The sequence below is a fragment of the Pteropus vampyrus genome, unplaced genomic scaffold (genome assembly GCF_000151845.1).
Source record: "Pteropus vampyrus isolate Shadow unplaced genomic scaffold, Pvam_2.0 Scaffold356, whole genome shotgun sequence".
Taxonomy (NCBI): domain Eukaryota; kingdom Metazoa; phylum Chordata; class Mammalia; order Chiroptera; family Pteropodidae; genus Pteropus; species Pteropus vampyrus.
In genome coordinates, this window is record NW_011889137.1 from 105,690 (window position 1) to 120,901 (window position 15,212).

At 62.7% G+C, this 15,212-nt stretch overlaps 3 protein-coding genes across 3 annotated transcripts in view; all 3 read right to left on the bottom strand.

Annotated features, from left to right (window-relative positions):
- Positions 1–4,774, bottom strand: part of TUBB3 (tubulin beta 3 class III) — a gene marked incomplete at its 3' end in the record, with an annotated part of 7,350 nt that extends 2,576 nt beyond the window's left edge. Inside the window, exons 1-2 of the mRNA XM_011379149.2 lie at positions 4,684–4,774; positions 2,138–2,279 (exon numbers count right to left, since the gene is read on the bottom strand). Coding sequence (XP_011377451.1) covers positions 2,138–2,279; positions 4,684–4,740 — 199 coding nt within the window. The remainder of the gene's footprint in view (positions 1–2,137; positions 2,280–4,683) is intronic.
- Positions 4,775–6,803: 2,029 nt separating this feature from the next.
- On the bottom strand, positions 6,804–12,357 carry MC1R (melanocortin 1 receptor). Its single transcript, XM_011379128.2, has one exon. The coding sequence runs from the start codon at positions 8,851–8,853 to the stop codon at positions 7,876–7,878; it is 978 nt and encodes a 325-aa protein (XP_011377430.1). The 5' UTR covers positions 8,854–12,357; the 3' UTR covers positions 6,804–7,875.
- Positions 12,358–12,512: 155 nt separating this feature from the next.
- Positions 12,513–15,212, bottom strand: part of TCF25 (transcription factor 25) — an 18,141-nt gene continuing 15,441 nt past the window's right edge. Inside the window, exons 11-15 of the mRNA XM_023522700.1 lie at positions 14,752–15,054; positions 14,544–14,634; positions 14,068–14,147; positions 13,032–13,104; positions 12,513–12,763 (exon numbers count right to left, since the gene is read on the bottom strand). Of these exons, the coding sequence (XP_023378468.1) occupies positions 12,605–12,763; positions 13,032–13,104; positions 14,068–14,147; positions 14,544–14,634; positions 14,752–15,054 (706 nt within the window). The 3' untranslated portion in view covers positions 12,513–12,604. The remainder of the gene's footprint in view (positions 12,764–13,031; positions 13,105–14,067; positions 14,148–14,543; positions 14,635–14,751; positions 15,055–15,212) is intronic.

Sequence of the window (15,212 nt, forward strand, 5' to 3'; positions counted from 1 at the left end):
GGTCAGCAGCAAACACCCTCTGTGGCTGATCCCTATTATTCCCTTTCCAGATGAGGAAACTGAGGCCCAGAGAAGGTAAGTGATGGAAACGGAGTCCAGGGTACACGTGGCCCTCTGCCCGGCACTCCCCAGCCTGCCCACACTCAGCTGGCACCACCCTAGGGCCTACAGCCTCCTGCTGCCCACACTGCTCATCCATCCTTGGGCAGGAACCCACAGCACCCCTCAAGCTCTGCTCCCACAGCCACAGCAGGCAAAGGGCAGTCCAGGGCCTCCGCGAGGAGCTGGACCACCCCTCCCAGCTGTGTGACCTTGCGCAGGTCCCGAAGATGCTCTGGGCCTCAGTGTCCTCATCTGTCCAATGGGCCTGATGACAAAAACCAGTCACTGTAAGAACAAACTAGGTTACTCTGTGCAGCATGCGAATGGCATGTGGTGGAGGCTGACTGCTGTGTGGAGTTATTAGCGCATGTGTCCACACAAGGACACGCACCCTGGGTGGAGGGAAGGCTGCAGGGCTCTGCCCCTGCCCCAGGCACTTCCAGTTGGCCCATGTGGGCAGGAGGTCATTGGTCACAAGCTGTGTGACTTCCCAGTGCCCCTCCCCTTTGCTTCTCAGGGTTGGGATGACTTTCAGAAGATGAATGGGTGTCAAGTCCTCCACAGAAGTCATGTGCTCGTGACAAGACAGCCCACTTAAAAAGCAGTTAGAGAACAGTCTGCACATGCTTATCTATATATGGATGTCTCCGACAGACACACAGTCGCCTTCTGGCAGCTGTGGCCCGGCTCGTGGTCTTTCCATGGTATGGCCTTTGGTTCTTTCAGAATTCTTTGTCACATGCATGTTTTAATTTCACACACAAAAAAAGATTAAAGATAAAATTGCTTAAAAAGCTGAAAAGTATAAACAGTGTCATTATTATAAAATGTATAGAGGAATCTTGGCAATTCACCAGAGACTTTTATCTGAGGTTAGAGGTCCCCTCTCAGCCACATGGGGGCTAAGGGCTAGACTCCTTCCCTGTTTTGTGCATTTCTGTCACTTGTAAGTTTTATTTTTGTGTGTGTTAATTTTGTATGTAGAAAAATAAATAAATGCACAGAAATGTCACTGAGGCACTTAGGGTCTGATCACAGCTTCCCACTGCTGCCTGGTTCCCCATGCCTCCTTCACCCTGAGGCTGTCCACAAGGTGAGCCCAGGGCTTTGGTCCTCACAGCCCTGGGCACCCCAAACCTCTGGCTTTGGGGACACCCACAGCTTCCATAGAGGGGGGATGGCACTTGTGGGGCTAGGAGAGAATGCTGTGTCTCCAACACATCTATGGAAGGCATGGCCTTCCAGGAGGTAAGGGTCCAGAGTGGGTGCAGACCCCAGCACCGGCCAGGGTGTGACAGTGACCGCACCTCTCGGGACCTCAGCTTTGTCATCTGGAAAGTAGATGTGATGATGGTACCCACGTCGAGTGGTTGGCATGAGGCCTGACACACAAAAGCATTCAGCAAATATGGGCTTCATTGAGCTAAAAGACCTTAGATGCTATTTCAGTTGGCAAAGCCATAAGCACAGATAACTTAAATAAAAATAAAAGATAATTTTAAAAAGTCAGCGTGCTTTGCAGTACTGTGGCACAGTAAAAGACCACCACCGACATGAGGTCTCCCAAACACAATGAGCAACGGTGCATAGAGTAGAAAAGGGACCCTCACGACAGACGCTGCCCTTTTCTGCAAAGACGCATGGCTCACACGCTCAGAGCAGGGACAGGACGAGCGGGAAGCAAACGTGTCCTGTGGGAGCAGCGACGGAGAGAGGCAGGTGGTTAAATAGGCACGTTAGCCTGACCTGCACAGTGTCAGTTTTTTAGAAGGAGAATATATTAATACTTGCTTTTGTGGTTAAAACTAATAAAAATTATAATTTAAAATAGTTAATGGATATCTCAGTAAAACAGATCATGTAACATTTAATAAATAATAAAATACCTTTTTGTAAATTAAATAAGAAGTAATTACAATCATCACTACCGATGAGAAAACTGCCAGATGGCCATGAACCCCAAGGTCCAGACCACATCTCCTATTTCAGACTCCAGGTTTTTTGTCTGGTGTTTGGGGCAGGTCAGGCTCTGCGCTCGCGGCGCTGTCCGCGGTGCTGATCTGTTGCCGCTCGCCGCTCAGGGGCACAGACAAGAGGGTGCAGCGGCTCTCGGAGGGAGGGCGGGCCGACTCTGGGGCATCAAGCCCCTCCAAGACCCCATGGCCTTCCCCGCTTCCCTGCACAGGGAGGGCGCCGTAGTGACTCATTGGGAAAGCGCTGGGACAGGGGGCGGAGTGAGGACACCGTGGAAAACCCTCCCCCGCTGCTGTCAGGGCCAGGCCCCTCCCCTCCGCGCCCCGCCCTAAGGCCGGGAGGAGGGGGCGCAGACAAAGGCTCCAGGACGGCCCTGCCTGCCCCTAAGGGAGGAGGGGGTCCCCGGACTCATCCCCCTGTTGGGCGGTGTTGGGTACCCCGCGCATCCCGCTGTAACCACGCAGACACAGATTCATTGTCGTCCAGACAGCTGCCTCCTCTTCCCGGAGTGCTGAGTTTTTTCATTGTTGATGGAAAGGCGACACTCTCTTTCACCACACCCTGCTGAGGTGACGTGAGTAAAGCACCTGGCACAGCGCTCAACACTAGTGGTCACTATCGCAAGTCATTAAGGCCGTCATGCTACTGCTCAGGAGAGACGTATCCTCTCCTAGCCCCAATGGCCTCAACCTCCCTGCATCCCCCACCACCCCTCCCCAGAGCGGGCAGTCTGGTCCGGGCACCAGGCAACAACCTGTAAGCAGGAAAGCAGAGCCCCGTGCCAGGCCCAACCCGCTGCGGCTGGTGGAAAAGTGTGCCCTCCCCACTCACGAGGAAACAGAAATGGCCAAGCAACTGCCGGCCCAGGGCGGAGGCCGAGCTGCTGGGCGGGGGTGGGAGGTTGGGGGGGCTAGGGGTGGAGGGGGCCTGAGCACTTTCCCCAAGTTTGCCTTCTGGAAGGGTTCCAGGGCAGAGAGGCCTGATGGAAACCGCTCAGCCCCTCCCATCAGTCACCGCGAAGGGCTGTGCTTGGAAAAGGGAGACACGATTCTCCTTCCCACGACCCGCTCTTTCTTGTTTTAATTGTAAGAAAGGATCAGAAACCAAACTTTAAAATGAACATGAGTAAAACTCAGCGGGAGAGGAATAAAAAATAATGGACACACCCAAGGGTCACAGCGCTGAGAAGCAGGAAAAGGTCTCTGCGGAAGACACTGTTGGAGCAGCCGGAGCGGGTAACTGCGCCGCTCCGCCCGGCCCCCGCGGACTCAGCGCTGCCCTCCCTCCCCCGTGACCCTGACCCCGCGAGGAGCAGATGTTCAGGGCAGGCCTGGCCCCTGTGCCATTAATGAGCCCTCGGCCCCTCCCGCCCAGCCAGGGCAGCTGTCGGCGACTGGCCCAGGAGCCCTGATTCGATTTGAGGCCCTCGTCCCCCAGGCCTCCCCCTCCCCCAGACCCTTCCGCGGACAGGCGCAGCTGTCCCTTCCGTGATTAAGAGTCACCAGCTACCGCCTCCCGCGACCCCATCCTGGGCGCCTCCACCCTAGAGCCCAAGTTGCAATTTACACGTCAGCCACGTGGCTGCACCAGCCCCGCTGTAATCAGCTTTTTGTTCTTCTCTGGTTTCCACGGCAACAGCCTCCAGAAGAAGCCTTGCTCGGCCCCTTTCCCTCCAGGCCCTGTCTCCTAGCCCGGTTTGGGGACCAGCTGGAAGACAACCCCCGCGCAGGGTCCCTGGCCTTGGTCCTGACAAAGCTACCCTCTGGCGGCGCATTGCTCTGAGGAAGCGCGGCCCGCAGCGCCGCACCCACCCCACCTGGGCCCCGCGCGCGTGTCCGCAGGGACTTGTTGTGTGACCTTGGGCAAGGGCCGGTCTCCCCGCACTTGGGGACGTGACACCACTTCTTGGGTACATGCCATCTCCCCTTCCCGCCTCAGTCCCGACATCTGTGAGGTGGGCTAACAACGGAGGGGAGGGGCGGCGGTGATGAGCTTTCCATGCCCAGAGCCCAGCTTTGTTCCCATGTCCAACGCGACCCGCGGTGGGGAGGGGGGAGGGCTGGCCATGTGGGGCTGCGCCGAGGGGCAGTCCAGTTCTAGACCAAGGTCAACCGAGTCCGAGTTCAACCCTTCCCCCAACAAAGGCACAGGGTGGGGCCAAGAAGCACGGTTGGGGGCAAGGGGCGCTTCCTGTTCCTGGTGGGGCGGCGGAGGGAATCATTATGGCTTTGAGGGGGCAGCCCCACCCAAACCTGCCCACCCCACCCATCTCGCTCAAGGCTGAGTTGCGACCCCAAAGAGGGCCACGCCCAACCAGAGCCCCAGCTGCACGGCCGCAGCCAGGGGAGGAGGGCGCAGCTGCGGAAGGACTTGCGCTGTGGACTGGCGCTTTGCTCGGGCGGGCCCCCGGGACCCGCAAGGGCAGGAGAAAGGCGGGGGCGGGAGCGGCAGGGTGGGCCAGGGGCTTTGTTCTCGGCTTCGCGGTGGCGGGCGCGGCTCGAGTGCGCGGCGCCTCCCTGCTTCCCTCCCTGGGGGCCGGCTCGGGTGGGGACGCGGGAGGCGCGCTGGGTGCGGGGTCCGGCGCGTGGGTGCGGCGCGCGGCCTCACCTTGGCCCCGATCTGGTTGCCGCACTGGCCGGCCTGGATGTGCACGATCTCCCTCATGCTCGGTGCGTGTGGCGGGCGGTGCGGGACTCGCGGACGGCCGGGCTGGCTGCGGAGAGTCTGACGCCCCCGCTGCCGGCTCTTATAGGCTGGGCCCCGCCTGCCGCACCCTGCGTGGCGTCACCGCGCGCGACCAATCGGGGGGCGCCGCTGCAGAATGCGGCACGGGCGCTGCAGCATCAGCACCGCGCATCCCCGCTCCGCCGCGCGATGCTGCGCCTCCTCCCGCCACCACCAGGGTCTGGCCACCGCCCGCACTCCGCCCCCCCGCCCCCAACCAACACCCGCTCACGCGAAAGGAGGGGCTGCCGGGCTCCAGGGAGGACAATAGAGGCCCCTCCTGGCTCTCAGACCCCGCCCTGGCTGCCTTCTCCAGTCCCGCTCCTCGGCTTTACAAAAAGGGTCTTTCTTCCCCACGCTTGTTAGGGACCAACCCCATCTTCCCACCCCGAAAAGTCGCGACGGCCGCCTCTCAGCTCCCTGTCTTGTGGCGTGAACGTACAGACAGACAAGGTACTCTGAGCTTGGTGGACCCCTCAGGGGTGGCACATGCAAGAAAAGGCGGCAGCAGGCACTGGAAGCAAGCATCTGGCGGGCTGTGCGTCCGGGAGGGCGGTGGCCAGTGACCGTGGCAGCTCTGAGGTTCACTGTCCTCTGCAGTGGGGGCGTCACCTGCCCCCCCAGGGCGCCGCCCCTAGATTCCAAGTGGACTTTGTTCTGCTCAGTGACTATTGATGTCGGGAATTGTCATGATGACACAGCTAGGTGAGGGACCGACAGGGTCGGGGATGGTGTGCCCTGGTTTCTGTCTTACTCTCTGATGTCACGTGTACGTCTGGAGTCTTGGTCTAAGTGAGGCCAAGGTGGGGGCCGTGCGGGAAGATGATGTGTGTATAAGGTGGGGTTTGCGGGAAAGACAGGGAGAGTCCACTGGTGGGAAGAGGAGGGAGGGTGGGAAGTCGATGAGCAGACGGTGTGCTGCACATGCTCTCCTGCGGCCTGGCGCTCTCGTGGGGTCAGGCGTTAGCGCACAGCCACCTGACAATGAAGCCCTTCCGATGTTTCAGTAATGCAGTCCTCCAGGGAGGGCAGTCCGCGGCAGTGGGCACGTGTGTCCAGCGTGTGCTCGGAATTGGGCTGGCGCAGGGGGGCTGCATGTGTGCCTCTCTCCTCCTGAAGCTCCCCAGTTTGGCAAGTCCAGATAGAAATGGGTCTTTTGTTCTCCATAGAAGCCCCTCCTCCACAGTGTGTCCATGATGTGGCTTTCTGTGGTTGGCTTCCTGCCACTTGGGGCTCCTCCCTGTCCCCCCTCCCCCAATCGGGGGATTCTTGGTGAACATTCGGCTCTTCCCTAGAGCCAGCAGCGCCTCCCTGTCTGAGCAAAAGCAGCAGCTTTGCGGCACCCTGTCAGCGGGACCCATCAGAATGGCATCAGGCCAGGCAGCTTCCCCTCCAAGCCGAGAGGGCTCTGGTGCAGGCTCAAGGCTGACTCACCATCCTGTCTCCCAGCAAAGGCTGACCCTGCCGGGAACCAGCTCCAGCTCCAAGACTGGCAGTTGGGGCTGGAGCTGCCAGTTTGGACAGGGCACTGGCTGGGGCAGAGCTGGAGGACTGGCCAGGGGCTGAGCTGTAGGCAGGACTAAAACTACCTTGGAGAGGCTGCTGCCCTCACTGAGCCCATCCAGAAGGGGTGACTGAATTCTCAGTGTCTGTGGAAGAAGCTCTGTGAGAGGCGTCGGGTTGCAGCAGAGGGAGGACCCGAGGGCCCAGTAGCAGGCAGCACGGTCCACCCCAGCCGCCTTCCCCCGGGGCTTGGATATGGGTACCCCTGCAGCCACTGGACAGCTTCTCCCCATCTGGGAGGCCTGGCCTCAAATACCTACTGGGCGGACTGAGCACTGACCCCTTCCAGGAAGACAGAGCTGGGTGAGCAAGAACCCAGCCCCCGACCCACCCCGCCCCTTGGGCCCTTCCAGAGGGCCAAGGTCACACATGGGGTCAGAGTGGTGCTGCTGCTTCTGCAGCTGAGGACAGCCTGGACAGCATCTGAGTCTTTTTGTTTGTCAATGAAACGAGCCAGGATTTATTTAGATGCTCCTCTGGGAGGAGCTGGGGTCCAATGCAGGGTCCCAAGAGCCAGCGCTGTTTTCCGTGTTCATCTCTCCTTCGCTTTCGCCCAATACTTCGCTGCGAAATAAAACTTCAGACTCTGCAGGAGGCTCACGGGGTCCTACTCTGGCCTGACTCCATGTGAAAGGAAGAGAGCTGAGCCTCGTCACCACGGAGGCGACTGTCCCAGGTGCTCCTCACTCTAGCTGCCCAGGGCTGGGTCTGAGACAAGGTGGAAGCACAGGGTCAGAGCAGGTGCCCCTGGTCTGCACATGCTCCCCTCGGCGGGGCCTCGGGCCCCTGGGTCCTTTGGGGCATGGTTCCCTCACCCGGCAGGCCAGCCCTGGTCTCTGGGACTTACTTCTCCCCACTCATCGGTCCCACCCCTAAGCCCCTCCCCTGATCCTCCACCCTCAAGCTTCAAGCAACTGGAAGGAAGCCGAGAGCAACGAGGCTGCCCCAAGCACGGCATTTACCAGACCGCCTGCTGCCCTGACACCCTGGGTACTGGTCACTGGGACAGGCCCAGGGCCTCTGCTTGACCTGAGCAGGCTCTGGCCAGCGCTGGCTGCTGTCGCATGTGGTACAAAAAAACAGCTCTCGGTCACCATGCTCCTGCAGACACATCCCTCTGCCTGAGGCAGGGCCCTGCTGCTTCCTGTGAGGCTAGGTCTTGCTGGTCAGAGTCCCTTCTCCTGAGGCCATGTCCGCAGTATTCCTGATGGCTCTTGTCCATGTCCCACTAGGTGCCGGTAGGCCCTGGCCTGGCCTGGGGCAGAGGTGGGGCACTCCTGGCGTGGGCAGTGTCCAGCAGCCTGGGTACCTGTGGCCCACTGTTTCCCAGCCCCGACTCCTCACCCTTGTTCCTGGACATCCATGCTTATTCCTCTCTGGCCTCGAGGGCCTCTGCGTCCGCACCTTCTGAGGTCACCTAGCCTGGCCTCTGTGGCAAGTCACTCCCCAGTCACACAGGAACGGGGCCATGTGATAGCACCACCTCCCTCTGCCGGGCACCCCGGCCACCCCTCACCAGGAGCACAGCAGCACCTCGTGGAGCGTCTTCCGGAGCTCCTGGCTGCGGAAGGCATAGATGAGGGGGTCGACGATGGCGTTGCAGATGACGAGGGCCAGGAAGAGGTCGAAGTTCTTGAAGATGCAGCCACAGGTGGGGTGCTGAGGACAGAGGGCGATGAGTGCGAGGTGCAAGAAGAAGGGGCCCCAGCAGAGGAGGGACACGCCCAGCAGGATGGTGAAGGTGGCAGCGCCCTTGAGGCCGAAGCCCTGGTGGGTGGGGTGCTGTCTCTTGTGGAGCCGGGCGATGCTGCGGGCCTGCTGGCAAGCCCGGGCGAGCATGTGGGCATACAGCACCGCCATGAGTGCCAGCATGGCCACGAAGAAGCTGACGAGACAAAGTGGGACGGCCATGTGGTCATAGTAGGCGATGAAGACAGTGCTGCAGGCGACGCTGGCCACCCAGATGGCTGCGATGGCCCGCCACAGCCGGGGCAGCGTCACGATGCTGTGGTAGCGCAGTGCATAGAAGATGGAGATGTAGCGGTCCACCGCGATGGCGCCCAGGAAGCAGAGGCTGGACACCATGGAGCCGCAGGTGAGCACGTCGATGACGGTGCCCAGCTGCTGCACCGCAGTGGCCCGGGCGGGCAGGGCGCCTGCCTCCAGCAGCAGCATGACGGCCGTCTCCAGCACGTTGCTCGCGCTCACCAGCAGGTCGGACACGGCCAGGCAGCAGATGAGAAAGTACATGGGCGAGTGCAGGTTGCGGTTCTTGGCGATGGCCGTCACCACCAGCACGTTCTCCACCAGGCTCAGCAGTCCCAGGCTGAGGAAGAGCCCGTCAGGAACGAACACCTCCAGGCACTGGGGCCCCGTCAAGTTGGCGGCTGGCCCGAGGTAGGGGATGGCTGGGGGGGTGGCGTTGAGGGTGGCCAGCAGCTTCCTCCGGGGACCCTGCATTGGCGTTGTCCTGCCAGGTAGCAGGGTCATTCCTTCAGGGGGCTCCGCTCAGCTCATGGTGCCACCTTCACACTTACCCTCTCCCCGGCTGGACCAGTGTCGGCCCCGGCATGGACCAGCTGCACAGGCCCAAGCTTCTCCACCAGAGGCTGGTCCCCTCCCAGCCAGGACTCCGAGCTCCACAGCGCCAACCCTCAGGGCCCGCAGCTCCTTTCCTGCCTTTCCCTGAAAGGGCAGCCAGCCAGGGCCACCCGCTTCTCTGCCTCCTGCCTGCCCGGGCCAGGGAGGGCTGCAGCAGGAAGAATGGAGCCCTTCCGCACAGCATTAAAGTCGTCCACGGGGCCCCTCCTCCAGAGGGCGGCCACATGATGGGCGTGTGCCTGGGAGGGCCCAGCCAGGTGGCGCCAACGACACCCAGGGCCTCCGACCCGGAGCACGGGGACATCTCCTTATGCCCAGAGCCACCGTGGCCTGCCAGCCGCCTGCGCTCCGCCCACCAGCGCCCCCAGTCGGGCCTCTGCTCCAGGTGTTTGCATGTGGGGGTGTCCTGGACCTGTCCCCAAGCCTTCTACCCCCTCCAGGCCCACAGCAAACACCGCCTCTTCCTTGAAGCCCTCCCGTTCCCCAACGCCTGTCTGATGCCGCTCCGCCTCAGGAATTGCCACTAGCTGTTGACTGGCCATCCCCAGCCCTAACCCTGACCCCCACCCCATGTGAGATGTTCACTGAGGGGCAGTCATGTCCCCGGTCATTTCGCTGAGTGGCCGAAGGGCTGCAGGAAAGGTGCTCTTGGTCATCGTGGAGGATGGCAGGGACATAGACACCCTCTTCCCTGCCGGCCCCACTTCCTCTGTGGGACCTGACGCTGTGGGAGCATGGTCGGGGGGGCCCACGGCCCCGTGCCCCATGGAGCCTCCCGCACTTCCTCACTGAAGATGCATCTGCTGACCACAGGTCCTCCTCTGAAGGCCTAGGGGGAGGGAAGGGACTTGTCTTCCTGTTGACAGGTGGGGACAACGAGGCCACAAGGCAGGCGCAGGGCCTGGTGGGGACCTGGGAGGGGCCTGAGGGAGGCCTCCTTTGAAAAGTGTTGGTGCCTGTGACATCCCTGCCGAAGGCCATTCTCTCCACAGCTACTGCCTGGTGGCCTGAGGGCCCGCGTGTGTGAGCACCATCAGCACCCACCCATCCACACCAGGCACCTCTGACGCCCACGTGCTTGGAGCTCCCTGTTGTGACGTGTGCCGTGCACAGAGGCACGCACTCTGTAAACACGCAGCTGGTGGGCGCCCCAATCTGAACGAGAGGCCGAGCCGCACGCGATTGTTCAGGTCACACAGCCACTGCGCCAGACACCTCGGCGCTGTCTGGCCCTACTCCGAGCTTCCTAACCCGGACGGGCTTCGTGCCCTCCCCTCTGCACTGAGACATCCTTGGAGCTGCAGAGTGGGCCCAGGAACATGTCCCTGCTGGGTGACACCAAGGAGTGGGATGTCAGGGTCAGACCTTCAGTTTTAGTAGATTCGACCAAACCACTTTCCAAATGGCTGGTCCTGTCTGCCTGTTCCTGGCTGTGCTCAGCACACGCACCACGGGAGAGGGCAGGAGAACCCCCCAGGAGAACCCCCCGGGGAGCAGCCACACACGCCTGAGGGCCCACGGCGGCCTGCCAGCCCCGGGGCCACACCTGGCCCTGGGCCCATGGAGCGTCTGCCGGGCCAGCAGTGCCCTGCCCCCAGCTCCGTGTCCGCAGCGTCCCAGCTCCGTAAATGGGGCCTTTGAGGTGGCCAGTGCTCCACCCCCAGCCTGAGACTTCAAAGGGCGTAAGAACTGGGCAGCCTTTGGCAGGGGACCAGCCCTTCCTGCTGAGGCCCCGTCTGCTTCTCACGGGTCCGCCTGGTGGGGACTCTGGCGAGGGAGACAGCGGAGGCGGCAGGCACGGCTGAGCTGGGGAAAGTCAACTTCATGGCTGGTCAGGGTCTAATGGCAGCACAGCTAGTACTGAGGCCAACTGTGTCACTCGCCATCTACGCCCCTGGGAGAAATTGACGGCGAGAAAGCAACGGGCACCACGTCCCCACAACGCGTGGCACCGCGAGGCAGCGTGCCCGACCCACCCCGAGGAGGCTGTGAGAATAGGAAGCCCCTCGGCCTTCCTCACCCTTGTGTCCCCAGCACCAAGAACAGTGCCGGGCACACAGTAGGCCTGCGACACACGAGTGTTCAATGTGCAGTGAGCTCTGTGGGGAAATGGGCAGAAGCCCTCACCGGAGTCCACGGCAACAAGGTACGGGTCACTGCCCAGCCAGAGGGCCCAGGTCAGCCCCTGACCCTGCTTCTCACGCAGGCCTGGGCCAGCAGGAGACACGGCCGGGACAGTGCAGCCTGTGGCATCTCAGGAAAGGCTGGCCCAGCGTCTCCATTCAGTCTGGGTTCCTCTGAACGTGGGGCGGGGGTGGCTCGTGTGCCCACCCTGTGCTGCCTGCGCTGGAGGCCCGGACAGGGTCTGACCCACCGGCCACCCCGCCCACGGGCACAAGGCCTGGGAGGGCTGAGTCCTGCTGGCTGGACGCCAGGTGTTCAGATGTGGAGGGTCAGGCCATTCTCTCACAATGCGATGACATGAGCCCAGCCTCTCCGTCTGCTGGCCCGTGGACGCTGGCCCTCCACTTTAAAGTCCACCGGCTCCTCTGAGAGATGGCCACCACAGCCCCAGGCCCACGCCTCACCTGGGGGTCAGCTCCCCTCCCTGCTTCATTTCCAGAGAACAAGCCCCTTCTCAGAAGACCCTCACAGATTCCTGGCTGACTGACTGAGGCTCGCCTCAGGCCGCCCTAGTGGGGACATGTACACCCAGGACAGACTGGACCCTCGGAGATGGGTGTAGCCCCCCCTCCCAGCACGTCACAGTGGCAGGAAGGTGTGGGTGCTAAAAAGGACAGACCTTGCATCTGTAGGGCCTGTCCTTGCCACGCGTGTTCAACACACAGAGGCAACGTTGACCCCAACACTGGAAGCCCCCAGTGAGAACTGCTCAAAGGGTGACCTCGCGGGTCTCCCCAGTGGGGGACGACACCAGTGACTGGGACGGCTGGGGACTTCCCGGGAGGAGATCGGTGGACCAGCCCTGGGCAGACACTGAAGGGCGATGACTGGGGCCCGGGCCCCCCTAGAGCTCATGGGCAGCGCCCCCTCCAAACCTCGTCCGCTGTCTCCAGGGGTGGTCAGGGCTGGGAGGGTGCCCAGGGGACAGGACACCCCCAGCCGCTTCAGTGCCCCAGACCCTTCCAGAACCACAGGCACAGGCAGCCCCCTATGTAGTTCTCAGCTGTCAATCAAGGGAGCCACGACCCTCCCAGCAGCCAAGCCTGCCCCCCACACTTCATTCAGCCCAAGAATGCCCCTAACCTCTGCCCTAAACACTCCCCAAAGCTGCCAGGACCCACCTCTCAGGCTCCCCGATTAGGCGCTGCCCCCCATTTTCCAGAAAAACTGTTTTGTCGGACTGGACAGCCTGTCTGCAGTGTCCAGTCTAAAGACCCCGGAGTCAGCCCTGCCTGCCCCCTGGCCTATTCCGGGTTTCGCCTGGGAGCCCAACTGGGGCGCACGTGACCCACACTGGGCACGGCGCTCATGCACACGGGGCACGACCCGTCCACGCCACAGGAGGAAGAGGAGGCAGGCGGACGGCAGGTCAGCAATTCTACTTCAGGGAACGGCCGATGCCGACCAGACAGAGCAGGGCACAGCTGCACCGCGCTGGGCTCCGCGTCACGCTGGCTCAGTCCCACTCCCCATCCCCCTCGGGGGGCTCCTCGTGTGGGGCCTCCAGGTCACGGAAGTGGAAGTTGGCCATCATGTCCCGCACGGCCAGCATCAGCCTGTTCAGGCCCTGGTTGTGGTTCAGGCCCTCGGCCGCACCGTCCTCTGGCCTCTCCCCCTGTGGCAATGAGGCTTGTCTGAGCAGGGCCTCTCCTGGGACGTGGGCCCAGCCCCCCAGCTTCCCTGGGGCCCACGTCCATGTGTCTGACAGGCCAGGCTGCCAGCGGGGTCCGTGGCCACACCGAGGCAAGCGGGCCCTTGCGTGTCTGAGCTGGCGGCCTGGCCCAGGCGGCACGGCCCAGCTCCGAGGCAGGCGGGGTGCCCACGCGGCTGCAGTGCTAGACGTCCACGCAGGAAGGCGCCCCGCCCGCGGCCGGCCCACGTACCTCCGCGGTGTAATTCGGCAGCAGAGACCGGAAGAAGAGAGCGATTGTGTTTCCGTGGCTGACGGGACTCAGCCTGAAAGAGAAGCCAGCGAGGTCAGGAAGCAGCTGAACGGACAGGGAGGGAGGTGACGGGGGAGGGGGGGCCAGTGTGGGGCTGGCCCTTTAAAAGGCCTGTTGCTGAGCGGAGAGCGGGGGGGCCCCCCACAGCCGCCGGCCCTCTGCCCCGCAGGAGGCCTGGCTTCTGAGAAAACACTAGCTTCCAGGGCTTTCCAGCACTGGGAGCGGGGAGTGTACAGGCTCCAGAGTGCACATCTGCGAAGACCCCTTCTGCTGACACGAGGAACTGCAGCCAGCCCCCTGAGCGGGCGCTGACCCGCCTGGCAGGGACCCTGGTTTGCTCTGAGAGGCCGTGGTCTGCAGAGCCTGGGGGCGGAGGGGCAGACGACCCCGAGAAGCAAAGTCCCTCGCCATCCTCGGCGCCACGATGCCCACAATGTCGGCGTTTCTTGAACCCATGACGTTAATAACGCTTTCCATCTGAACTGACTGTAGAATTTGACTGGGAACTATTACCCTATGAACACACAATCCGACTCAGTGAAGAAAAGGGACTTCACTCTATAAGACGTGTTCCGTCAGCATCTGGAAGGCACACGCCCCTTACGGGACAGCCTGTGGGCGGCTCTGCCCGACCCACGGCTGCAGTGCCGGGCTCCAGGTAAGGCCATCACTCAGCCCCACAGGCGTGAAGGGAGCACCGACCCGACCCGGTTCTGAGGGCCGCCCACACCAGTGCCGCCCAGCCCTGCACGTGGCTGGGGACCAGTCTCCACTCCTCACCCGGCAGCCTGCCCCACGGCCCTGCCACACCCTCCCTCTGGCACCTGCCACAGCCCCTGCCGGGAGGCTGCATGGACAAGCGGGTGAAAGGGCGCGGCCTGCGCGGCCGCCATGGCTGCTCCGCGGCCCACGTCTGGAGGGAGCGTCAGGTCCCGGGGCCCGAAGCCAAGGAGCAAAGCAGCAGGTGGACAGCTACCTCTCTGGCCTGACGTAGGAGTAGATGGTGTCCAAGGGAGGCAGAGGGTCAAAGCCCATCACAGACTGCGTGGTCACATCCTGCAGAAAGGGACACGGCGGAGGTGGCGCAGAGGCTGGCGCTGCTCACTGACACCCTCCGGCAGCCTGTCAGCCGGCCCCGGTCTGCATGGACCTTGCGGCCGCGGTCGGCCCTTGGCGCCAGGCTATCCACCTTCAAAGGCTCCGGGTGAGGGGTGGGGGAGCCGTCTTCCCCCCAGGACACTCGCTGCTCTGCCCAGGCCTGGTGACTCAGTGGGGTAAGTAACAGAATCACATGGTCGCCTTCGCACAGGCCACCACTTGTGCTCAGGACTTCAGGAGGTGACTTCAGTGCAGCAGGCCACAGGCCACAGGACCGAGGCGAGGGTGCCTGCACATAACCCGCCGCGGGGGAAGGCCAGCTCGCAAAAAGCTCCTGGGGCAGCCTCCACTCACCGGGGGCAGTGCAGCCACAGCTTCCTTGATCTCGGACAGGACCACGTGACGGTGGATGTTTCTGGGTGCACGCTGGTACAGCGCCTTGCGCCTAGGGCCCCGGAGACAGGGACAGCACTGGAGTGGAGCCCACCCCACCCCTCCCAGGTCTGCGACTGAGGTAGGGCCCATCGGGCCGAGCACTGCCCTGTCCCGTCCCCCAGCCCACCTGCTCTCACATGCCTCCACGGCGGGGTCCCCGGCGTCCACCGCCTGTAGGACCTCACGGACATTCTCTTCCAGCCAGCTCATGGTGGCGGGCTCCTTCCACAGGAAGTGCGACCGCCCGAGGTACAGGCTCACCAGCTGGCTCAGGGCAGGCGGCTGGCTGTGGGAAGGCAGGGCCTGTGAGAAGACCCCCCCGGGCTGGGCCTCAGGTGCCTGCTGGCGGCTGCGGGGGGCTTCCAGGGCTTGCCCGCAGGGAGCCGGGGGGGTGCACGTGCGTGCTCTCTGCACCTCGCAGGAGTCCTGTCTAACAGGAATGGAGCACAGCAAAGGAACCCGGGCCTTCAGGCTCTGCCCCCTTCTGGTGGGGAATGTGGTGCTTTGGGCTGCAGGCCACTCGTGCCTGACAGCTCCGTGTCCATAGGCAGGGGTCCCAGCCCCTGCGGTGGGGGACAGTCTCACTGC

Bases quoted from the DNA above. Each gene is read 5' to 3' on its own strand.
- MC1R (XM_011379128.2), bottom strand. From the start codon at position 8,853: ATGACCCTGCTACCTGGCAGGACAACGCCAATGCAGGGTCCCCGGAGG.